The 27210-nt window shown below is 38.1% G+C and overlaps 1 protein-coding gene across 1 annotated transcript; it reads right to left on the bottom strand.

Annotated features, from left to right (window-relative positions):
* Nucleotides 1-305: 305 nt before the first annotated feature.
* Nucleotides 306-27210, bottom strand: LOC123664985 (methenyltetrahydrofolate synthase domain-containing protein). Its single transcript, XM_045599350.1, has 13 exons — nucleotides 26951-27210; nucleotides 25537-25770; nucleotides 19526-19686; nucleotides 19074-19160; nucleotides 18124-18212; nucleotides 17621-17695; nucleotides 17017-17132; nucleotides 15718-15835; nucleotides 11439-11606; nucleotides 3680-3769; nucleotides 3548-3598; nucleotides 2729-2890; nucleotides 306-1945 (listed from the first exon to the last, which is right to left on the bottom strand). Exons 1-13 carry the CDS (start codon nucleotides 27208-27210, stop codon nucleotides 1937-1939), a joined length of 1620 nt encoding a protein of 539 aa, XP_045455306.1. The 3' UTR covers nucleotides 306-1936.

Genomic DNA, 27210 nt, shown 5'->3' with positions numbered 1-27210 from the left:
ACGGTATGCCTAAGTATGTTGCCAGAGTAGCTCGTATATTAAGACAAATAAAAAGAGGTCTAGGAATTTTTTTCACGTGGAACATGATCTAATACAGCCTGAGAATCCATTGAACATATACACCCATTTGAAGGAACGCAGTTAGGAGTCTAACACCCTATCAATGTTTAACTTTTTACACTTCATTGAATCCTTAATTGAACTGTACCAAATATGAGTTTAGAGCCTAAATCAACCAGCTACCCGTATTATGAGTGGAAGTGTGTAAACGTAAAAAATGAATCAGACATCAATAAAACACCGAATCACTAGAAAAATAGAATATAATTTGACTTTCAATTCTAATCGGTATTACATCACAACATTCAGTTTCAAGTATCAAGTTTAATTAACTTCACTATATATAGGAAAGAAAAAAAAACAAGTGTTAAATAAATTTATTTAAAAAAAAATACAAAACAAAAAAAAAAACATCATGCGCGCTACTCAACGTTATAGGAATACAAATAAAAAAAGTACACAGCAGTGTTAACAACGTAGGCAAAAAACTATTATGCTTGCAGTAATAACATAATTTGAAAATTTTATAGTGCATTGTGTACGTTCTTGTCGAGCTTCTAACCTACCAATCAGATCCCTCTAAAATACCTCTTAAATTACAACTAATAATATTTTCTATGAAAACATATTTAGTATTGCAAATAATAACGACAAAAACGCACAAAAATATACCTTTTACGCACTAAATGAGAAAAATAGATTTTTTTTTTTCGTATACGAAGCTAGTATGTACTCATTTTAGTAACGAAAAATTTCGAAAAATACATCAATACAGATCCCACAGTTCTATATATAAAATACATGTTTTTTTTTTTCACTAAGATACCATAGGATTAGCGAAGTACCTTCGCCATAAATAATTTAAATATATTATGAAGTATATATTACTCTCCGAGACTAAAATGACTCGTTGCCTAATACTGAGAAAAGTAAAGTTTAGTTTAAAAAAATATTTATACCAACTTCCCACATCGATATGTACGAATTAATTCACATCACTAACGAGAGAAATCTTTTTCTAACTCTATTAAAAAATATTGCTATTATAAGTTGGCACAAATATACAAGAATGAAAACTGAAATCCGAACGTAGAGAAAACTTTCAAAATAAATATCTCTTAAAACTAATCAAATCCATTTCAAACTAATTTAATAAAATTTCGTTCGGATTTCCGTTTACGAAAGCACCCTCAAGTATTTTTCATAATAAAACCATCAATGAAACTACTCCTCTATACTAAAATATAGCATCTTTTACAATTACGGAAGAATGCTTAAAGTATTTGCATTGAAAACGAGGAGTCGTAAACATAGTTATTATAATTATATATTAATCTAATATTAAGACTAGAGAAACAACTAAAACATTCATAGAGATATAATTTATAACTTGTAAATATATGTAGCTCACTCTCTCTCCGAACAGTGTCGTGCCACGCGAATGAGAAAAAAACGAGAAAATAAACGAAGCGAAGAATAACTGACATTTGTCAAAAAGTGACATTTCTATGTTGACAATCACGAATGATCAATAGCATCGATCGCTGTACTTTTATTAGACTTCAAAAACATTACAACTTCATTTCGAAATTCATAATATTGAAGTGAAAACATATTATTTTGCAATAAAAATAAGTAAAAGTATGGCTCCCAAAGTGTTACTTGGTCCTAAAGTAGAAATTCATCGCTTCTAGCTACACGAAAACCCGCAGCTTGGCACGACACGAACAAAAATCAACCTTAAAGCTAAAACAATTAGTATCGGAATGCGACAGAGCCCCCTATCGTGTGCAAATAAAGCGAGCAACGTTCTTATGCGTGATTAGAAATTATTATTATGTTGGGACTCCGTGTCGATCGCTTCGGCTCTCACGAATTAATGTACCTGAAAAATAAATTGATTTTTTTTTAACGTTTTTATAACATAAGCACGCAGTCGTAGATATAGTTAAAATTGAAATACACAAATATATTGAAAAAATAAAAATGTCTCATCTACTCTGCCCCTAGGTTGCCGTGAAGAGATCGCTTTTCAGCGATAAAGCCACCTTTTGTACCTTATGATACATTGTTAAAATCAATTTGCTATGTATTATCTCTTTTTTGGTGTACAAATAAATATAACAAAGTGTTATATTGAAATGTATGTGTAGTGGTTTGTGACAATTATTGTTAGTTAGAACTAAAATTGTCTCTTGTGTTAAAATTTATGTTTTAGTGTGTTTTGAAGCTCTGAGAAATCGTCGCCTCTCTTCTATGAAATTTAATGAACTGAGATACCTCAATCTTACAGATGATCACAACTAAATAATACCGTTTTCAAGCAGTTTTGTGTTCTTGTGTTAAGGTGACCAGAGCTTCTAAGGGAAAATGTTATGGGTTGTCTGGAAGAAATGGCTAATTAGCCATAAGTCCGCCCATTGTACTTCACTGTCTGTAACTATCTTTATGCTTTGTTTGTTGTATTTGTGATGTACAATAAAGTATAAAAAAAAAAAGGGTGGGTGGGGTTTGGTCGGACGCGCTCGCGATGCTTATGGTGTAGCAGGCGTCTGTCTCCAGGCTACGGTATTGTAACCTCTGTGGTGTATCTAAAGCACTCGTTTCCTTTCTTCCGTCCTACGGTAAGTAACCTCTGTGGTGTATCTAAAGCACTCGTGTCCCTCACCTCGGCGGGCGCGGCGCTGCGCGGCGGCGCGGGCTCCACGCACAGCAGGCGCGGCTTGTCGTCGCGCGGCTCGTCCGCGCCCCCCGACCCCCCCACCGACATCTGCGACAGAGCTGCTAATACGCTCTCCATGTTGGCTACTGGTACGTTGTCACCTTCGCCCTGGGGGTTTGTAGCAACTCCAGTTACATGTCGTTTTCCATTGTTTACGCGAATTTTACTCATTGTATATTAATCATTCTATCGGATCGTTCCTCCCTTGACCTCGGTTACTGTAAAGTATCCGAAACTTAGGGTATTTAAAAAAACCTAATGAATCACGATGAAACTCGAAAAACTTGGTTTTAGAACTCTAGTTAGCTTATTTTGACAATTAAATTTATTTCAAACAGTACTCGCCGCTGGGACGTTGTCACCTTCGTTCTGGAGGTTGTAATATCTTTACTACTTACCTTATGTTAGGAATTAAATTTGTTTTAAAATATACTTAATTGGATTTTAATGTATAGATCAGTGTTAATAGTATTCTGAGAACTTTCAAGTTATAAGGTTATTATTTCAAAGGCTAACGGTACTATTATATTAAATATCAACGTTAAATGATGATCATGAGATTGTACTTGTAAACTAGAGCGGCTATAAGAACAAACAATAAAAATCAAATAAAATATTAAGGAAACATATTTTTCTTTGTCTACATAAGCATCGTTTATATACATATATATTGAAAATGACTCAAACTTATCAAGCTCCAAAGGATCATTTTATACAACAGGTAATTATTTTTTATATAATTAGTAACGTTAAAAAAAATAATACCTTTTGTGGACCGGGCTTGAAGAAATGTAAGTAGCAGAAACCACGGAAGCCCTGCAAACAAATTGACATTAAATCTACTTAACAAACTAACATAATCATTAAAATAAAACGTTGGAATACTATATAGCTTACCTTCCAAACCATAACCTGAGGTTTGACGCCTCGTTCAGATAGCGCTTGTTTTAAATCGCGTACTCGAGTGTTGGGACCGATATTTGATATCTGGAAAAATAAATCAGGTATATAGTACATGACATCAACATAAACTAGCACAGGATATTCTTCTGCCCGGGGCGAGGAGGCGAATGCTAGCGCGACCTCATCTCGCCGCACCCAGGCGAACGACTGCTCACACGTGGGAGTTTTTTAGTCAGTAGGAGTCTGACATAACCCGCTGGTGCTTTGCACTTATTTTATTAAAACTTCTAATGGTTCTAGCATGACCACAATATTACCTTTTTACCTTACGATTTACTATAAGTTATAAGTTAAAATTAAAATGCCTTGACGTGACCACACACTGATTTTTTTTATTATTTAAAAATTTACATCCACGGGCTCAAAATGCCAATGCCTTTTGTTAAGCAAGCATGCATTATTATAATACCACAGGCGATTTTTATTACAACTACAACTCGACAGTCCTGTGACTGACTGCCTCGTAAAACTAGGTTTTTTTTTCTCCTTACAATTACAATTTGATGAACATATTATTATTTTTCTTATCTATGTCTATATTTACACTTATTTGCTAGTTATCATATCTACACTTATTTATATGAGGGGTATAGTTTCAAAAACAGCTAAGTCCAATGTTAATGATTTTAAATAAAATGAAATAAACGTTTTCCTCCCTTCATCATAAAGTAGACTTTACAAATTTATTAAATAATAAACCAAACAATAAAATACAAGTCATAATTATTATAAAACAACGTATTTATTGTCCTAAATATAAATAAAACACTAAAAACCAATGGACTTTGCGTTTTTTGAAACTAATCTGAGGACAATGCAGGTTTTGAATCAAACTTTGATGGACATTGCTGATATTGATTATACTATTTTAGTATAGTGCAACTTCTATAGATAGTTTGATACTTAACGAATTTTTTAAAAAAATTACATAAGTATCTATAAATTACATGAATATGAAGGGGCAATTGGCATGTTCAAATTGATATAAATAAAAATATTAAGTATGATGTAATTTATTGTTAAACAAAAACTTTTACTAATTTATCAATTTAAATTTTATAAAAAAAAAAAAAACAATAGAACGTCAAACGATTTTCTTTGGAAATAAGTAATAAAGGATCTAGAAAGGAAATATCTGTATTGCGATTATTTAATCAAATTCGAACATCAGGTAGATCAAAATTTTCTTGACAAGATGCTTCTTCGTCTTCTTCTTCATGTAGTTCGCATCTTCCGCTATCTATATTTTGAGGTATGAGCTTATCATAATAGGACAATGTGGGTAATTCTCTCCATGCATCACCAAAATGCGGTGTCAACAGCTTATTCAAGTCTTTGATTTTTACTGTTTTTATACGTCCTATATTGGGTATATTCAGAGGAGTAATATCAGCCGCTTTTTTACCTTTTTTGCAAACACTTCTATAAAATCCTGTGTCAATTGAATATCATATCAAAAATTGACCGCTCCAGCGGGGATCAAACCCGCGTCTCCGACAGACCTTGTCGGCGCTCTAGCCAATTTAACTATGGAACGATGTACCCGCTAGATCAAAATTTTTGATATGATGATTTTTATTTTCGGTTTAAGCGAACCGTGGCGCTGTGAATATATAATTTTCTTTAGGCGTAACTGAATAAAAACAAACACACTTTCGTATTTATAATATTGGTTATGACGATAGCTAAAAAATACTACTACCATACTAAAATTATAAATAGATAATTTTTTTTTGGTATAGGAGGGCAAGCGAGCAGTCGAAGCCTTTTGGTGACTATCGACGCCCATAAACATCAACACAACCAGAGGTTATGTAAATACGTTGCCTACCTTCACTCCTCCTCTTCTAATAGGTCACCGGAAATTCACAAACCGTACGAAACGCGACAGCATAGCTGTCACTTTACGCCGGTATTATGTGAGCGAGAAGTACCACCCCGGTCGTGCAAGCCCAATTCGGCTGCAAAGCAACATTGTACTACTTCTTACATATAATTACATACATCGACATAAATATTATAAAATATCTAGATTTATTTAAAAATAAAATATATATAAACAATAATTTTAGGTATATTAATATTTCCCAGAGTTAAAGGATCAAAATTAGTAAATGAAACTAAACTAACTGCTCAAATTTCTCCAAATTTCTTTTCCATTTTGTGGGATCTCTGATTCGTTTTCTAGATTTGTTATTATCGACAACTATTGGTGAGTTATCCATAATTAACAATTGAATAGTCTACCAACAAAATACAATTATTTACTATTTCTAAAAGTTGTTTTATTGGGTACAAAAGTCACACCGTATTACTCTCTGCGTTTGCACCCGCCATACTGTTTAGGCATAACACGCCGGCCTCTCATTGGCCGAATGGACAATGCTGTTTTTGATTTAACCGCATTAGGACATTGCTGTTTTTGTTGCATTCTTCATTCTTTGACCTCTAATTTCTATTGCACAAAGCTGATGTTGCTTTGATTGGTAAGAACGAATTAGTAGGAAAAGATATGAAGTTAGTATATGTATAAAAATGTGGCTACCCTAAAAAAATGGACTTTGCTGTTTTTGATACTAAACCCCTCATATATGTACACGTTCTACTTACAATATACACTTAACCTATGTTACTGTTAGTAAGGGATTTTTTTATATAGTTATTTATATCGACGTAGGAAAACATATTTGCTGTAAGTAGACATATTGCAATTGTTCACCAGAGCCAAGAAACTTTATTGATTTCGGAAAAAAATTAATAGTGTCAGACCTATCCATGATATTGCTACCATTTTTGAAACATAGGTTTATTTAGCTGCCAGACACTATTTGCAATGTAAAATTTTTATCCAAAGTTACTATAAGTACATGTTTGGCTAGTTACAGCAAACAGTTTTTTAAATCACCTACCTTTAAAGAGCTGTAACTAAGGAAGAGAAATGTACGCGTAGATGGAAATATTATTAATTTACAGGCGGTAAATATGCTGTATGTAGTAAATTTATTTATTTGGGTACTGCAATTCAAAATGTAAGATTAAATTTATAAGTATGATTAGATCTAGAAATGCAGTGAGTCAGTCGGTAATGTAATGTTTGGTTGAAAAAAAATGTCGTTTACCATTTGTAAAAAAAATGTGGTCTTTTGAATTGTTGAAACAAAATTTGAAACTCTAATTATACTGCAGGAACTTCGTTTCAAAAATACGATAAATTAAAAAAGTATTTTTCTCTTATATATAAGAGATAAAACGTAAAAAAATAAAATATTCAATATAAAAAGGTAAGGCCCTAAAACTAGTTAGGAATGCAAGATGTAAATAAAAACATTGTATCCAATCAAAGAATGTTTATTTAAAAGTAAAAAACAGAAACTTAGTGCCAATTTGCCTCATTTTATAGAACGAAAGATATAACAAAATACAATTATAATTGAAACTTAACATGAAGAAATTGTGTTCAATCAAAAGCATATTTTAGGAAAAGTAAATAAACCATTGATATTAAAATTATGCTATCGCGAATCATTCACATTTTTTTTTTCAGTCATCTTCATCGGTTTCAGGTAAACAGTCATTTGTTTTACAACTGTACTTAAAACCTAAATATTCTTTGGCGTAAATATTTGGAGTCACTTTTTTCTCTACTAATTTTTTTAAGTCATTATATTTTTGTTGGGATATTGGTAACTTAGTCAAATATAAATTTGATTTCGGCATTGCACTATTGAGGCTGCTCAATTGCACTTCAATTGTTTCAGTTTGTGGCAACATTGAGTTTTTTACATACATCACATTTGGTTTACACCTTTTAAATGTAACCACACGTATCTTTGAAATATTGATTCTTTGGTTTTTCTTAAAAGTATTATTTGTTATTTCTTCAAATCCCATAAAATTTGTTCCTTCAAGTGTGGTTACTTTGTAAGGAAAGGGGTTCTTCCTGGCTATTTCTACAATAGTAGGCATTGAGATGGAGCCCATACTATTGTTTTCTTTACTGCTCGTTCTACCACAGAATGCATGCTATCTACAGGCATATATGTATGGCCAGGGATAAAGTAGTTCATCTGAATAACTTCAAAATTAACACACCTAGATAATGCAAAGCGAAACATAGAACGGTCTTATTTTTGTTTTGTCCGTAACAGGAATCGGAATACAATAATAAGGTCTTAACTTTGACTTGAGAATCAACTTCCATTATATAATTTATATGTATACACATGTCGAAATCTCATTTGCTCCACGATGGGCATCTGTTTCATTCCATATATTACAGAGCCCTAGCTGCGTGTGCTACTTTCATAAATTGTGAAATTATACACTGATATTTTTCGGCTATAATAAAGGGCCATATTGTCACCGTGTGGAGTATTATGCACTTTCTGCATGTCAAAGCTGGCACAGATAACACTTTTGTCTGTCTTGTTAAGATCCTGATGACATAAAAATCGTTTGTATGATTCTTCTTTCTCTTTTATGTGCTCGTTTAACTTGTTCATTTCCTCTTCAGTTTTCACCTCGAAGGTTTTTGTGGCCAAACACTGAATACATTTATCCTTTTTTGGGATATGGAAGCCAATATTGAAAGTACTACGAAACCATTTTGAAAAAACTTTAAAAGACATAGGTTTTACATTTTCACCGCTGCAGTGCTCTTTGTAAATGTTGTACAAATTAGTAATATTTTTGAAATTTTCTGGCAGGTACAGTCGTGTGGAATCTTTGCGACAATAATGAGAAGGCAATAATGGCAGAGACATAACAAAAGGCTTGGCTTTGGCGATGACTTCCGGTGATGTTTTATTATGACCACCGTTTTTACCTCTTTCGTCAAGTTTGGAAAAATTGTCTGTTGAATTTTGCATTGTATACAAAATAAATCTCTGCGTCACATCGAGAGTCGCGATAAGAAATTGTTGGCAGACCTTTCTCCTTCCTTCTCCTTCATTAATAAAATATTCATATGTGATACTCCTCTATTTTGTGGCGTGTGGTTCTTTACACTTTTTTTATGAAAGCATTGAGCAATCCAATCTTTGCGCCTTTGCGTACACTTAAGATTCCAAAAATAGTAAAATAAATTTATACGCCGTTCTTCGGTTATGTTTTCACAGTTATTTCTACATTTTTTGCCAGTACATGGGTTTGGTTTCATTTTTTTCCTCAATAGATTTTCCTTTTCTAGTTAAATATTGTTTCCCTTTTTCCTTTTCTTCTTCATTTTCTTTTTTAATCAACGCTTTTGTTTTATTTTTTTCTATATTTATGTGCCTATGATTTGTCTTTGTTTTTATTTTGTCTTTATGTTTGCCTTGCTTGTTCTTATTTCTTTTTGCAGTTTTAGTGTGTTGATCTCCATCTTCCATCTCGTCAGATGACTCTTCCTCTTCACTCCAATCTGTTGAGTCATCTGATGCAAATGCTTCATTTAATAATAGCGTATCCACATCGTCCACATAATCAAGATAACATTTATCGAAATTTAGTTTTTTCTTGCATCTTTTAGGATTTATCCTTCTGGTACCTCTGTCCTCTGTTATCTGTATTTTGTTTGTTTCAGGGGACGGTAAACTACTTCGGAACTGTATCTGTACCAGGTTACTGTCACTCGTTCTAGGGAACATTGATAGACTTGGAGATCCTATTGGCACTATATTGCTCTCAAATGTAGAACTGTTTTCAGGAATAAATTGCATCTGCACAACGCCATTTGTAGCAGTACTTATGCCAGGAATCAGAGAATAGCTTGAAGATGATACCTGCACTACGTCGCTCTCAATCGCAAAACTCGTTGAAGGTACTACAGATGGACGCCGAAACTGTAGCACGTTACTTTGAGTAGCAACTGGAGATGGACCTTGAATTTGCGTTTGCACGTAGCTCCCCACTGCTGCACATGTTCTAAGACCGGAGAGTAGACTTTCAGGGTCCATCAATTTTACGTTGTTTTCGATCATAGCTCTCTTCTCAGTAGCTGGTGATTTACTTTGAGGCTGTTCCATATTGCTCTCAACATCTGCACCTAATTCTGGGATAGAATAGAGACATTGGGTTTTGATTTGCTTACCATCATTCTCAACTGAAAAGTAGGCTTTACAAGCTGTTAAATGTGGAATACTTTGCTTGTATCAGATAGATTCGATTAAGATACAATACGTAAATAATTATCGACACGTTTTCGTGATATAATACTCAGGTTCAATCTGAATCACGCCACTTATTACGGATACTCAGCACACACGACGTTTCAAATCAAATGCCACGCTTATGATGAGACAATAACAGAATGTCGTACAAGGAACGAAGGGTGCGGGCGGAGCCGGTAGCGATGCGGTACCACCGACACAACTTCAAAGTACTATCATTTTTTCAATGGCGTAACAGTAAATTAAATTGATAAATGATTTATCAAAATGCATTATATCAAATTTCTAAAAAATCACAGGTTTTTAAAATGCATTATGTGATGTGAGCTTTTAAAGCAAATACGTGATGATTTGCTGTAAATAACAAAAACTAAGACTGTAGGTTCCCTAAACTTGCTGTAAGTAAACGAATGTAAAAATCACACGCCACAGAAATGTTGTAAGTAGCGTTAAGTTTTTAAATGGGAAGAAGTAACTATTTGTAAAGCAAAAAATGCAGTCTTTCTTTTGCTGTAAGTACAAAATGTCTAAAATGACTAGATTTTGGTCTACATACAGCATTTAATCTTGCTAAAAAAAATATAAGTACGGGCGTTTTCAACGGCGTATGTAATTTTTTTTTCATCGTAGAGACACACGACCCGGGTCATTCGATGTGGCTTTTTTTTCTGATTCCAATGGTAGTAAAAAGTCACTTTAGGTATTTTGTCTACTTACAGCAAATATGCTTTCCTACGTCGATATATAGTTATTATTAATATTTGTCTATTAATATTTTCTATTATTAATATTTATTTATTTCTATAATATTGATAAGTTAGAAGTTAAAATTAAAATGTCTTGAGGTAACCACACACTGATTACCTACTAAGAGTATAAGATATTTAAATCACAAAAAAGTAAATTTAATTTGGATGCTAATCCGTGACATTTACACAAGTAATTCGCCTATGACTATTAAAAACGTCAGATGTAAAAAACAGACAACAACTTTACAGGAGAGCAATTCAAAGTGTAAATTGCGCGTATCTTTTTACTTATTTAAACAGGATCATGAAATTTTAAAGTAATGCTGAACAGGCTATTTATGTTTAATATTATTACTAGCCGGTATTTAATGTGTAAATATGAGAAAAGTCATTTGTTACATTTTTAACGGGTTAAGACTAATAGTTACTGATTTGTCAGAATTACCACAACTAAATAATATATGCATAAAATAAAAAAATTCTCTTCAGCTGATGATAGACTTGGTTATTTGGGAACGTTTTACGAAATAAACAAAAAAATGCGATTTTGCAGTTCCGACGATGTTAATAGTCACTAGCGAATTGTTAAGTGATTTTAAATTATATTAAGACATAATACATAATTTATAGTGCTATATACGCTATATGTAAAGGTGCATTGAGTATTTATGCAAATCGTATACGAATTACTCGCGCGCATTTCATTTCGATACATTTGGCGATAGCATAAATTTTTACGCAATTCATTCTTTACTTATATCATCTGTATTTAGTAAACGACTCGTAAAGACTTACTTTCACAGAGAAGTCAATCACAGGTTTCGGGCGCCTAGGACGTCTAGGCTTGTCGTCTTTACCCTCCTTTCCTTCTTTTCCATCTTTGCTGACCGACTTATTACTGTTACGGCGGCGAGGCGTGCGACGCGGTTTGGGTTTACCTTCTTCACCTTCTGTCGTGTTACCCTGTTTATCACGTTAAAGTAAATATATTATTAATAATTATTTAATCTTATAATTTGCGGTGTTAAATTAGGAATTCAGATTGTAATATTACTCGTATTTACGAAACTAGAGGATCTCAAAGATTTTAGCAATTTTGAATCGTTATTACAATTGTAGAAGCGAGGTTTCTAGTTTTCAGCATTATCAAATACAGGCTTAATAGGTTTAAAAAAAAAACAAATCAGAAACCTTAACGTGAAATAAGAAAAAAAAGGTTATTTATTGCACTACAGCAGATCACTTCAGTTTTAAATTTTTGTTTCCCTTCTTCAGCGATCACGCTACCGAACATTCACACGCACACGCACGCACATGTGCAAGCATGTACGTACGCACGCGCACACTCTCACGCACGTGCACGCTCTCACGCACGTACACACACACGCATATGCACTCACGCGCATACATATGCGCACACACACACACGCGCACCTCTCCCTCGCTGTGGCTCTTGTGCGAGCGCGTGCGCCGGCGCGTGCGGCGCCGCGCCGCGCCCGCGCGCTCCTCCACGTCCGTGTCCTCCTCCTTCAGCGTGCACGCTACCACACATACACTCCCACACACACACGCACCTCTCCCTCGCTGTGGCTCTTGTGCGAGCGCGTGCGCCGGCGCGTGCGGCGCCGCGCCGCGCCCGCGCGCTCCTCCACGTCCGTGTCCTCCTCCTTCAGCGTGCACGCTACCACACATACACTCCCACACACACACGCACCTCTCCCTCGCTGTGGCTCTTGTGCGAGCGCGTGCGCCGGCGCGTGCGGCGCCGCGCCGCGCCCGCGCGCTCCTCCACGTCCGTGTCCTCCTCCTTCAGCGTGCACGCTACCACACATACAGTCCCACACACACACGCACCTCTCCCTCGCTGTGGCTCTTGTGCGAGCGCGTGCGCCGGCGCGTGCGGCGCCGCGCCGCGCCCGCGCGCTCCTCCACGTCCGTGTCCTCCTCCTTCAGCGTGCACGCTACCACACATACAGTCCCACACACACACGCACCTCTCCCTCGCTGTGGCTCTTGTGCGAGCGCGTGCGCCGGCGCGTGCGGCGCCGCGCCGCGCCCGCGCGCTCCTCCACGTCCGTGTCCTCCTCCTTCAGCGTGCACGCTACCACACATACACTCCCACACACACACGCACCTCTCCCTCGCTGTGGCTCTTGTGCGAGCGCGTGCGCCGGCGCGTGCGGCGCCGCGCCGCGCCCGCGCGCTCCTCCACGTCCGTGTCCTCCTCCTTCAGCGTGCACGCTACCACACATACAGTCCCACACACACACGCACCTCTCCCTCGCTGTGGCTCTTGTGCGAGCGCGTGCGCCGGCGCGTGCGGCGCCGCGCCGCGCCCGCGCGCTCCTCCACGTCCGTGTCCTCCTCCTTCAGCGTGCACGCTACCACACATACAGTCCCACACACACACGCACCTCTCCCTCGCTGTGGCTCTTGTGCGAGCGCGTGCGCCGGCGCGTGCGGCGCCGCGCCGCGCCCGCGCGCTCCTCCACGTCCGTGTCCTCCTCCTTCAGCGTGCACGCTACCACACATACAGTCCCACACACACACGCACCTCTCCCTCGCTGTGGCTCTTGTGCGAGCGCGTGCGCCGGCGCGTGCGGCGCCGCGCCGCGCCCGCGCGCTCCTCCACGTCCGTGTCCTCCTCCTTCAGCGTGCACGCTACCACACATACAGTCCCACACACACACGCACCTCTCCCTCGCTGTGGCTCTTGTGCGAGCGCGTGCGCCGGCGCGTGCGGCGCCGCGCCGCGCCCGCGCGCTCCTCCACGTCCGTGTCCTCCTCCTTCAGCGTGCACGCTACCACACATACAGTCCCACACACACACGCACCTCTCCCTCGCTGTGGCTCTTGTGCGAGCGCGTGCGCCGGCGCGTGCGGCGCCGCGCCGCGCCCGCGCGCTCCTCCACGTCCGTGTCCTCCTCCTTCAGCGTGCACGCTACCACACATACAGTCCCACACACACGCGCACCTCTCCCTCGCTGTGGCTCTTGTGCGAGCGCGTGCGCCGGCGCGTGCGGCGCCGCGCCGCGCCCGCGCGCTCCTCCACGTCCGTGTCCTCCTCCTTCAGCGTGCACGCTACCACACATACAGTCCCACACACACACGCACCTCTCCCTCGCTGTGGCTCTTGTGCGAGCGCGTGCGCCGGCGCGTGCGGCGCCGCGCCGCGCCCGCGCGCTCCTCCACGTCCGTGTCCTCCTCCTTCAGCGTGCACGCTACCACACATACAGTCCCACACACACACGCACCTCTCCCTCGCTGTGGCTCTTGTGCGAGCGCGTGCGCCGGCGCGTGCGGCGCCGCGCCGCGCCCGCGCGCTCCTCCACGTCCGTGTCCTCCTCCTTCAGCGTGCACGCTACCACACATACAGTCCCACACACACACGCACCTCTCCCTCGCTGTGGCTCTTGTGCGAGCGCGTGCGCCGGCGCGTGCGGCGCCGCGCCGCGCCCGCGCGCTCCTCCACGTCCGTGTCCTCCTCCTTCAGCGTGCACGCTACCACACATACAGTCCCACACACACACGCACCTCTCCCTCGCTGTGGCTCTTGTGCGAGCGCGTGCGCCGGCGCGTGCGGCGCCGCGCCGCGCCCGCGCGCTCCTCCACGTCCGTGTCCTCCTCCTTCAGCGTGCACGCTACCACACATACACTCCCACACACACACGCACCTCTCCCTCGCTGTGGCTCTTGTGCGAGCGCGTGCGCCGGCGCGTGCGGCGCCGCGCCGCGCCCGCGCGCTCCTCCACGTCCGTGTCCTCCTCCTTCAGCGTGCACGCTACCACACATACACTCCCACACACACACGCACCTCTCCCTCGCTGTGGCTCTTGTGCGAGCGCGTGCGCCGGCGCGTGCGGCGCCGCGCCGCGCCCGCGCGCTCCTCCACGTCCGTGTCCTCCTCCTTCAGCGTGCACGCTACCACACATACACTCCCACACACACACGCACCTCTCCCTCGCTGTGGCTCTTGTGCGAGCGCGTGCGCCGGCGCGTGCGGCGCCGCGCCGCGCCCGCGCGCTCCTCCACGTCCGTGTCCTCCTCCTTCAGCGTGCACGCTACCACACATACAGTCCCACACACACACGCACCTCTCCCTCGCTGTGGCTCTTGTGCGAGCGCGTGCGCCGGCGCGTGCGGCGCCGCGCCGCGCCCGCGCGCTCCTCCACGTCCGTGTCCTCCTCCTTCAGCGTGCACGCTACCACACATACAGTCCCACACACACACGCACCTCTCCCTCGCTGTGGCTCTTGTGCGAGCGCGTGCGCCGGCGCGTGCGGCGCCGCGCCGCGCCCGCGCGCTCCTCCACGTCCGTGTCCTCCTCCTTCAGCGTGCACGCTACCACACATACAGTCCCACACACACACGCACCTCTCCCTCGCTGTGGCTCTTGTGCGAGCGCGTGCGCCGGCGCGTGCGGCGCCGCGCCGCGCCCGCGCGCTCCTCCACGTCCGTGTCCTCCTCCTTCAGCGTGCACGCTACCACACATACACTCCCACACACACACGCACCTCTCCCTCGCTGTGGCTCTTGTGCGAGCGCGTGCGCCGGCGCGTGCGGCGCCGCGCCGCGCCCGCGCGCTCCTCCACGTCCGTGTCCTCCTCCTTCAGCGTGCACGCTACCACACATACAGTCCCACACACACACGCACCTCTCCCTCGCTGTGGCTCTTGTGCGAGCGCGTGCGCCGGCGCGTGCGGCGCCGCGCCGCGCCCGCGCGCTCCTCCACGTCCGTGTCCTCCTCCTTCAGCGTGCACGCTACCACACATACAGTCCCACACACACACGCACCTCTCCCTCGCTGTGGCTCTTGTGCGAGCGCGTGCGCCGGCGCGTGCGGCGCCGCGCCGCGCCCGCGCGCTCCTCCACGTCCGTGTCCTCCTCCTTCAGCGTGCACGCTACCACACATACACTCCCACACACACGCGCACCTCTCCCTCGCTGTGGCTCTTGTGCGAGCGCGTGCGCCGGCGCGTGCGGCGCCGCGCCGCGCCCGCGCGCTCCTCCACGTCCGTGTCCTCCTCCTTCAGCGTGCACGCTACCACACATACACTCCCACACACACACGCACCTCTCCCTCGCTGTGGCTCTTGTGCGAGCGCGTGCGCCGGCGCGTGCGGCGCCGCGCCGCGCCCGCGCGCTCCTCCACGTCCGTGTCCTCCTCCTTCAGCGTGCACGCTCGACCGGCGCTGGAATATATCATCATTTATTATTAGCTAGCACGTACACGTTCATACGTAATCATGCACACACGTACTCTCCTCGCTGAGACTAGTTATGAAGTAAAACTTTACGCACGCTTGACTTGGGGAGGACGCTGGTGAATGCGAAACGAGAGCGTTACGAAAAGTGTGATCAGGCGAGGCGAACGGAAGTTGTGAGGGAGATACAAATTTGTAAAGACGGAAAGAGAGTTACGTTTTGTAAGTTTTACTTCAGTTGTGTGGTCTAAAGCACACTCGTTTTTTTAATACTTTCTGTTTCTCTGTTCAGCTTTACTACACGTGCGTGGTTTAGAGTCACGCTAATCGCTCGCTGCCAGTTAGAATGTATGAGCTCTAGTGAGCGTCTCTACTCGCGCGCTTCTCGCTTCAGCGAATGTTCTAATATAGCACTGAGCGGAACGCCGTTAATTAACGCACTCTGCATTTATTGCGTTTGTATGCCGTGCCGATTAGAAAAGTACTAAAACTTAACTAGATGCGGTCAACGCGACTCTAAAAAACGGTGCGAGAGCTATGGAGCCCTGGTAGACGTTTGCTGTACAGTCATAATTTATATTTCAAAATATCAAGTTAACAGAATTAAATTGGAAAATTAAATTTGATTAATGATTGAATGTAAAGGGTAAAAGGGTATATGTAAAAGCACAAAGCTACAAGCAACAAATAAATAAATAAATAAATAAATTGAACACTGATAGAACATAATTAATAATAAATGATAATTTAGGAATTGTATAAATTTTATTTTTAATTATAATTTTTTAATGTAATATAGCAGGAAGTGTCGCGAAAGTCTTGTCGTAACAACCTTTTTTCGATTTCGCTCCCATCCCACTCAGTGCGTGTATCACACGATAAGATACTTCATTACAAAAATCAGACTTGTATTTATTTTTACGTTATACAAACAAGCATGCACACAAATACCTTTGATCGCAAAAAACAGCGAATTGAATGCATATTTTGTTATGGTACTTTATACATTAAATTTATAAAACTTCTAATACATGAAAATAATAAAAATTCAAAATCCTAAGCTACTGAACTACTTAACCGTTACGACCAACAGTAGTTGAACTCTATAAGAAATAGTTTCGAATAAATAGAAATGGGCTTTACAAGTTCACAAACAATACAAAACTTACAGCATTTCGATCTCCCTCAATTGTCCAAGAACCGGCATTAGCTGAATACGACGATTGGATAATAGATGCCATAAGATGCCCACTGGCCTCTGACTCATGCGTTGAGTCTCTATCACCTGAAATGTACATTATTTAACTATTAATTCTTAATTATACAGTGTCTTTTTTGCTTTTAGACATAATTATGACATAGAAATGTTAAAGAAATATATGGGAAAGGATTTGTAACGCGAAGTTTGAAGAAATTCTGTATTCGTTAACAATGTCCAAAACTGTTTTGCTAAAACTATCTTACAAATTTTTTGAAGGACCAATATTAAGGTCTAGAGTTGGTCTAAAATTGAAGATCCAGGGACATATCTTCAAAAATCTCTTCAGTTTTGACAATTTTAAAGAGTAATGTTGAGGTCCTTAACCCATACCGCCATCTTTTGTCGATTATGAGCTACATACTTACGTAAAACACTAATATCAGTCTAAATCAAACGGGTTTGTATTACACAGTTTTAATATTAAACAAATACATGTATACATATCGCATTGTTAACACGCTTATATATTGTTCAGTTGTTTAGTACTAAGTCATTAGTATAATAAGATATACCTGTGTTGGTGTGATGATAAGGTCTATGGGAACATCATGGGGCCCGAACAGCTCAGCGGGTAGAGTATCGAATACCTAAAATTAAACAAGGAACTTAAATTAACTGAGGTAGGGCACAGCAGGATCCTCCTCAAAATCTGGAGCAGCCCTACTGGGGAAGTACCTCGAACTTACAGAAGATCACAGCTAAATAATACTGCTTTCAAGCAGTGTTATGTTCCTGTGGTGAGTAAGGTGACCAGAGCCCCTGGTAGGGATTGAGGGTAAGGTCACACACTTGCGCTGCTTCTAGTATTGCAAGCGTCTACAAATTACGGTAATCGCTTACCATCAGGTGAGTTTTAGGTTTGTTTGCCAACCACGTTGTATAAAAAAAAAATATTTATACTATATCAATCATCTCACTTCTATTTTTATTACATTTACAAACTTCATCATTTCCACTTATTATAATTTTTATAAACCAAAAATGCAATTATATTCCTTGCAATTGTTTTTATTACCTGACAGTCGTGGACGGTAGTCGCAACAAGAGTATTCGGCTTAATAGCTTTCATGTGCATCATGAGACCAAACTCCAAGTCGCCATATCCTGTTGAAAAACAACAAAGACTATCATTCATTCATTCATTCATTACAGCCTGTACAGTCCACTGCTGGACATAGGCCTCTACAAGTTTACGCCAAAAAATAACGTGAACTCATGTGTTTTGCCCATAGTCACCACGCTGGGCAGGCGGGTTGGTGACCGCAGTACTGGCTTTGTCGCACCGAAGACGCTGCTGTCCGTCTTCGGCCTGTGTATTTCAAAGCCAGCAGTTGGATGGTTATCCCGCCATCGGTCGGCTTCTTAAGTTCCAAGGTGGTTGTGGAACCTTGTTATCCCTTAGTCGCCTCTTACGACACCCACGGGAAGAGAGGGGGTGGCTAAATTCTTTAGTGCCGTAGCCACACAGCAGCAAAGACTATCATTACCATTAATTTCTTGACCTGACAATATGACTTACCTTTACTAAAATCAAAGGGTAAGTATGTTAAATTCAATCGTCATTTTTGTCTACCCTCGATATTTTCACTTTCTAAGACTCGCCTTATTATACTTTTTACCCAATTTAAGCATATTTATCTTTTCTACATCTATCTATCCACATCCATCCAACTTAATGAGTATTTTTTTAGAAAAATCAACCAATAACCATTACAATTATTACAAAATACATTTAAAAAAATACAAACAATAGTACATTTTACCTTAAAAATAAAATAACGTCGTACGATTGTACGTCTTTACTACAATTTGCTTAAACTGCAACTAAATAAAAACTTAAATAAACCTAAGAAAGGAAAGCTTTCCGGAAGTTTGTTTTGCTCCTCACCTTTAGTTTTTCAATGTTTTATTCTGTCCGATATTATAACACATAAAAAAATATATTTTAATAAATAAGATATTTACCTTTTCCTTTACCGATACGATATCCTTCCTTCGATACAGCAACCGATCCCATGACGACGAGGTCTAGGGACACCGAATCTTCAATACCTATGAAGGAAATATTCATTTCAATGTTATTAAAATATGGATAAATTAGGTATTTTAACGATTTACGTGCAGTAGGAAATAATATTATACTACCTTTCGACAAGATATATATTTAAGGTCAATTTTTTTTGTTGATGGATATGCATTCATCTTGCTTAAAATATAATTTATAAAGAAGTATGCGAGAAAAAGAGAGAAATATATGAACTACTTCGTTTTTATACTAACATATTTATTTATTTATTTTACTCAATTATACCAATCAACTCGGAAGTTTTTTTCATATTTTTGTCATGAATTATAACAACGTGCATAGGTAAATTATATTAGACATACATATATAAGTATTAATTTTAAATTCTTACTCAATGGCTGACCGTAAGTCTCCATTCCGTTACGAGAGACAGCCTTCCTTATGGATCCCAACCTGGTCTCTCCATCAGGTAACACCAATCGGTTGAGGAAACCGTTTTGCAGACGTGGCACTGGCACGTACAGGGTTTTGTGCTTTTCTAGGCAAATAACCCTGGAAATATATTAATTTTTTTTTTGTACAATGTAAGATAAATTTTGTGGATATTTGACGGATGACGGTATCAAACAGAGATGAGATATTTTTATTAACTTAATTTATTAATTGAGGAGTAGCAAGTCCCAATGGCTCCGTCCACCACCTGCTGTTAAACTCTTTTCGTAACTTATTTGCAAGATAAAATATATCTATAAACGCTGAAACCGGCCGTTATGCTATTTAAGTCTAGTTTTTATCTATGCATAATTTAATTGACTTAGAGAAACACTTGTACTTTTTTAGAGCAAAAATTTTTCAGTAGGTTTATTTCGATTGAGCAAGTTCATAAATCATGTGGGTTACATACCCAAATAATTTTTAATTTTTAATTTTTAAAATTAGTTTCACTATCACAAATTAAAATTTTTAATTTCGTAATTAATTATAATTACGCGTTTTGTATGTGTTCAAATGTAGTAATAATTAACGTTTTCTTTATTTTTAGCGCCGCATAAATTTGAAGAAATTTGAGGCACGAAATATATTATAATATCGCAGTAATTGTTAATTTAATATGTTACTCAAACATTCTCACTTATCTATTTGTGTTTTGAAGCACTAATTGGTGCTATCTTTGGAGATAAATAGGATATTATTATAACAATTTAAAAATAACATACGAACAAATTAATTACAAAGCAATCGTAGTCTTTAAGCATGAGATGGCAAACGATATTTTGAGATTGAACTAACATTCATAATAATAAAACTTTCATAATACTATAATATGAGTTGGTGACCCTATCCCCAATCCCCAAGGAGTTCCGGTCACATTACTCACCACAGGAATACAACACTACTTGACAGCAGTATTACTTAGGTGTGATCTTCTGTAAGGTACCCAGTTGGGCTGCTCCAGATTTTGTGCAGGATATTTCCTGCTGTACCTGCTGTGCCCTACCTCAGTTGTATCTTGTATATTGTAGTTGTTATACCTTTTATATTACCTACAAACGTCGTAAGAATTAACAAAGCCCGATTGCACACAAGGGTGAGTGTTAGCTAAATAAAGTTAAAAGTGAAACGATGAAGTCGCATTAATTATCGCTATTGCAACCTTGCCTTTACTTCGCGAGTGATTTTACATAAGTGTGGGACGTCATTAGTGATGCGTGAATTACACACACTCGAGTTTTAGATATTTGAAAAAAAAAAATTAGTCTGATGAAAATAAAAGTTTTAAAAAAATGTTTAGAATTTCCTAATGTGTGGGTAACACAAAAATAAAATCGTACAAATTGAAAATAAAAGTTTTAGTTTTACAGTAACATGTCATCAAAATTATTGTTATATTATGATTAAAAGTACAAATAAATTAAGTGAGATTAATTTAAATATATAAATATATATATATATATATATATATATATATAATATATATATATATATATATATATATATATAATATATATATATATATATATATATATATATATATATATATATATATATATATATATATATATATATATATATATATATATATATAATATATATATATATATATTATATATATTCCTAGGTTAGATTAAATTTGAAAGATTATAAAATTTCACTTCAGAATATTTAAAGTACTCTTTTACATCATTTACATCATAAACCACACATTACAAGAAAACTATAATTTATTTGCAATATTTATTTATCTCGCAAATCATATAATCAAGAGACTTAAATTTATCTTATGACAAAGTAAGAGGATTCATCTTCACGTTGTTTTCTTTCAGTCTCGAGGTCTATAGTGTCGTGCCAAAACAAACATTTGCTATCTAACGTTTGTGCAATACACATAAGTATAAATAAAGTCTGTCAATGATTTTGAAATAGCTAAGTTAACAAAATTTTCTTTCTAACTTTATATTCAATTACAAAATTGTAAGTTTACATTTATTGCACGTTTATATTATACACTTAATTTCTTGTTAGTTATTTTATTATTTTTCTCTTCGTTTTTTTATTTGAATTTACTCGAATTCTGCTTTGTAGCATTAACAAATTTCCGCTTATAATATGGGTAGGTGTTTTAGAATGATTTTAGCTTTGAGCACATATTTTAGACAGGTCAAATAAAGTGTTAAGTAGTTAAATATATGTAGGCTGTTCACTGCGATAGGCTGAAGTGATTCTGTGTGAGTGAGGCTGTTCGACTCCCAAATGCGTTCCTTCAAATGGGGGTTCTGTAGGTGATATAGATCACGTTCTTTATTAAATTTTATTTAACCGTCAATACCTACTACTTTTCTTAGCCCTAAAATAAAGTCGATAAAGTGAAATATTAACACTAACTGCATACAACTAAAGAACCGCTTATGGAAACGAATTATTTTTCTTGGAGCATGTTTTTTATTCTAAATTATAGCCGTGCTTACTCGCTCACGAAAAGTATCGCGCGGAACGAGTCTATGAAAGTAGCTCGTGTATTAACAAAGTCAAATTTAAAATTGGACTGGGATTTTTTTTCAAGCAGAATGTGATCTATTACATCTACAGAACCCCCAATTTGAAGGATTACAGGAGTCGAACACCTTGTATATTATGTTTTAGCAATAGTTTTTAGTGACCACAAAAGTTGGAAAATATTATTTTATTATATAAAAATGAATCGCAAAATGTGTTGCTAAGCGCAAAACTCGAGAACGGTTGGACCGATTTCGCTAATTCTTTTTTTAAAATGTTCCTTGAAGTACGAGGATGGTTCTTACGGAGAGAAAAATTCTAAAAAAAAAAAAAAATAAATTTCCTGAAAAGGTCTAAAAACAACACTTTTCTATACTCCCATACAAAAGATTTGTGATAATACTTAAAAGTCAATTTGAACTTTAATACCATACGATAAAGTTTGTGTTAGGCGATACGAAGTTCGCCGGGTCAGCTAGTTATATTATATTTATTTTGTATGTTGCGATGTTAAATTGGAAAATAAAGTGAAAAAAACTAAGGGTCTAGTCTAGTATTTAATTATTCGTCGTGGACAATGTCTTCGGGTTATCTCTTTGATTACTATGTCAAAATACATGTATAAATTTAGTTGTTAATTATAAATTTATGTAACTATTTTAAACTTTGTATTCTTAGTTTTATTATATTTAGAACGAAACATTTATTTATCATCACTCATCATCAGTTCAGCCTGATACAATCCACTTTTGGACATAAGACTCCACAAGTTCGTACCTAAAATGGCGTGAACTCACGTGTTTTGCCCATAGTCAACCACGCTGGGCAGGCGGTTTGGTAAGCGCATTTATTTATAGCAACTCATTCAGTAAAAATGCTCTACTTAAAGAAGTAAGTCTAAGTAAACATTTATGATAATTATACCTAGATAATATGTGATCATTCAACCACAACAGAAATATAAATCTAACTGAGGTAGGGCACAGCAGTTATTTCCTGCTCAAAATATGGAGTAGCCCGACTGGGGTAGTACCTCGACCCAGAAGATCACAGCAAAATAATACTGTTTTCAAGCAGTATTGTGTTCCTTTTGGTGAGTAAGGTGACCAGAGCTCCTGGGGGGATTGGGGATTGGGTCGGCAACGCGCTTGCGATGCTTCTGGTGTTGCAGGCGTCTATAAGCTACGGTAATCGCTTACCATCAGGTGAGCCGTACGCTTGTTTGCCGACCTAGTGACATAAAAAAAATATAAATTTATTTTTATTAAGTTAATAAGTTCTCACCTACGTCTATCGTACAATTTATCACAAATTTTATATACATATCCAAGTAATTAATTACCTTTCATTATAAAATGAAAAGCAAAACTTTCATATAACAGCGGGTACATCTTATATAAGCGAGCCTATTGTAAAAAGCAGAATATTTAATGAATTACTCAAGATATCGGGTTGAGTTTTGCGTAATTATAATTATAGTTATCGCCGCGCGTAACATTAACTGCACATAAATTGTACTGACTGATTTACTTCATTTCTACTGCTGTTTTAAAAAATAATAGATTGGAACATTTTTCAAGACTTCCGAACATTTTATTATTTATAATTTTATTTGTACAAATAGTAAGTACGACATACAACAATATTAATAAACAATATATATAAACGGATAATACAAAATAATATTAACGGATAATACAAATAATACGCATAATATATTATACGAAATATATATACCATATATTTTTAAGTATTAAATATTAAATTTATATTTGCCATTAAAATGTACTAATTGTTAGCATCTACCATTTAATCTAATATTTATTATAATATAAAATTATTATTTGCGATAGAAAAGTAATTTATTTTAGGAAGATTATAGGTTGTAAAAGATGATGCTATGACTTAGTATGAGCAATAACCACAAAAGGATGTACATCATCTCGTGTATTAATAGCATACTAAAAATGTTAATGTTTTGTACATAAAATACCATTTTGTAATCCTCTTTGTTTAATTTTTTTTTTAAACTCTCTCAACTACGATTCTTCTTGAATACATTTATTGTCATTTAACATATCTATACCAGTATTATGTAGCTTTATATTTATTTTGTAATAATCGTGAACTACATATATTTTTATATAAAAAATATGTTTTTGTATTTAATATTTAACTAAGATAATTGTAGGTACGCTTCGACTTATTTTTTAAAACATTATTTTTAGTAATTTAACAAACAATACCTACTTAAGCAATATCATTTTTCTTAAAAGAAACTCTTTTCTAGTTTTATAAATAATTAAATAGCTTATTTTAGTTTCCGAACGTCAGCATTGACGATTCATGCTAGTTATCATCTGTTCATCTAACTATAGTACATATAGCTATGTACTATGTATGTAATTCTACTTCGAAAATATCTATTTTTAAATATATTTTTTTCATCATAGTATATAGGACTAGACTTTTTACTAGCTTAACAACAATCAACAATATTGAGACAAAAATAATTTCACAGGTCATCGTACTATATATTGTGACGCAGTTAAGAAACAGCTGAAAATTTTATTCAAATTACTATTTAAAACAGAGTCGAGGTTTATACTTTTATTCTACATATTTATACAGTATTCTGCACATTTTACTCGAAAAAAAAAGTCTAAAATATGTACGTATTGATTTTTTTTAATCACACACGATTTATTTAAATCAATTCTGTTTCTTTCATAAAAAGTATGGTATTAAACAATTTTTATAATACGCATATGTAATTGAATTTGCAAAGCGATTGACTCGAAATGATAAACACTAATAATATAAGAGTTACGAACAAAGTATTAAAATTAATATCATAATAAAAATCACGTTTTACAGCGTTAATACATCACTAGCTTTAAATATGCATTTGACAGATTAATAGATTTAATTACCTATAATGAATGACAATGAAATTGCAAATGTCATTGATTATATTAAGATAACTTTCTAAAATTACGGCTGATAGACAAAATTACTTGAGACGTATTTAATAATAATAATAATAAAACGTTTATTTCGCACAAGAAGTTCATAAAAATCAACAGTATTTGACAGTAACAGAATACAGAAAACAGAAATAAAAACTAAAATGGAGTTTAATAAATAATAATCTTAATAGCGTTATACCTTGAAGAGATTCTCTTAAAATTGGGTAAAAATTGATCTTCATTCACCACATTTCGCTACTAACCGACATATTTGTTTTAAGGGTATTGTATTCAAAAAACAATTCGTTTTGCTAACGGACCGTTCAATTTAAGAAATGTTCGTGTGTTTGAAATTTAACTGTTATTTACGAGTAGCAAGTCGAAGGATTTTCTGAGCATAGGAACATGGCACTATATGTAAAAACAATTTTGTACCAACCTGACAGGTTCTTGGGGTTTATCAGGGTTGACCTTGATAGTGTTGGCGTTTTTGAAAACATCTAACTCGGCAAGTTTCGCGGCAGCCTCGGCCGCGCCCTTGAAGTTCGGTATACGGTTGTAGACGGGCCTTGGGAACATAGCCAGGCCATTGGTCTCCAAGTGCCGCCATATCTTCAGACGGAACGACTGCTTTGTAACCTCCTCTGGTAGTTTTGGCGCTGTAATAAGATAAATAAATATGTTAATATATAATTCTTTATTTTATTATAAGTATTTGAATGTAGACATTTGTATGTAAGTTTATTATACATCTACACCACCTACCCAATTTAGACAATAAGTTTCCTTTCTATGTATGGGTTGTCTGGAAGAAATGGCTAATTAGCCATAAGTCCGCCCATTGTACTTCACTGTCTGTAACTATCTTTATGCTTTGTTTGTAATGTATTCGTGGTGTACAATAAAGTATAAAATAATAAATAAATATGTTTAACACAAACACACGTCGTAGTTCCTAAGGTCGGATATTATTTTAAATTGACATCATAGATATATAAAAAAGTATTACATCCCGACTCTAGGTGGTAATCGAACGTAAAACTACCGAAATAGAAAGCAGGGACAACTGCCGCAACAGGCTAGTCAAATTGTGTAACGGCAATAAAATATAGACCGACTAACTAATCTTAGTATATGGGCATTTTATTTAAGTAGTCGAAACAAATATTTATAGTTCTTGTAATTAAGTTATCACCGGTTCAAAATTCATATTTTACTGTAGGCTGGCAAGAAACAGTAGCCCTGTGGAAAAAATCTCATAAAACCTCATAAAATATGGACAAATGCAGACCAAACTCTTATACTGAGTTATGAGATCTATAAGAATTTGGTCTGCATTTGTACATGTTTTATAGGGTTTTATGAAAAAAAATTTCCATAGGGAGGTAGTTTAAAATTAAAATAAATATCTGTAACATCGAAATACACATTATTTCTGTTCAAATGATCAGCTGTATCATATATACGAGGGGTGATCCAAAAGTAATGATAATTAAAATAAAACACGGTAATTAAAGTTAAAATAATAATTTATTTTTCTACATAGTCTCCTAACAAATCAATATATTTAGTCCATCTTTTTTCTAAACCAAGGATTCCCTTTGAAAAAAAATTCTTTTTCTTGACCCTCCCAAAACGCTTCAACAGCGGCCATTACTTCGCTATCGTCTTCGAATTTCTTGCCTCGGAGGCGTTCCTTGAGCCGAGGAAAGAGTTAGAGATCACTAGGAGCTAGATCTGGCGAATAGGGAGGGTGTTCGAGCAGTTCGAATCCCGTTTCTTGAATGGCAGCCATCGCAACTGCGGCTTTGTGAGCCGGTGCGTTGTCTTGGTGAAACAGCACGCCAGCTCACAGTTTGCCGCGTCTTTTTTCCTTAATGGCCTCCCGTAATCTCCTTATTTGGTCTGCGTAGTAAGAGCCCGTAATAGTGGCTCCCTTTTCCAAATATTCCACCATAATTATGCCTTGAGCGTCCCAAAAAACAGATGCCATAACCTTTCCCGCCGAACTTGAAACTTTGAATTTCTTTGGCGTCGGTGAGGAGGCTCGCTTCCAAGTCATCGATTGTTGTTTCGTTTCAGGATCAAAATGGTGGATCCAGGTCTCGTCCAT

This window comes from Melitaea cinxia, chromosome 23, assembly GCF_905220565.1.
Source record: "Melitaea cinxia chromosome 23, ilMelCinx1.1, whole genome shotgun sequence".
NCBI classification, from domain to species: domain Eukaryota; kingdom Metazoa; phylum Arthropoda; class Insecta; order Lepidoptera; family Nymphalidae; genus Melitaea; species Melitaea cinxia.
This window is presented reverse-complemented; position numbering and strand designations above follow the sequence as displayed.

What these genes read in the sequence shown, in the direction of transcription:
- LOC123664985 (XM_045599350.1), bottom strand. Translation starts at nt 27,210, where the DNA reads ATGGACGAGACCTGGATCCACCATTTTGATCCTGAAACGAAACAACAA. An exon ending in AAACCCCAAGAACCTGTCAG is followed by an intron (nt 19,687 to 25,536) that starts GTTGGTACAAAA and finishes ATATATTTCCAG; the next exon opens with GGTTATTTGCCTAGAAAAGC. An exon ending in TCAAGCCCGGTCCACAAAAG is followed by an intron (nt 2,891 to 3,547) that starts GTATTATTTTTT and finishes ACAAACCCCCAG; the next exon opens with GGCGAAGGTGACAACGTACC.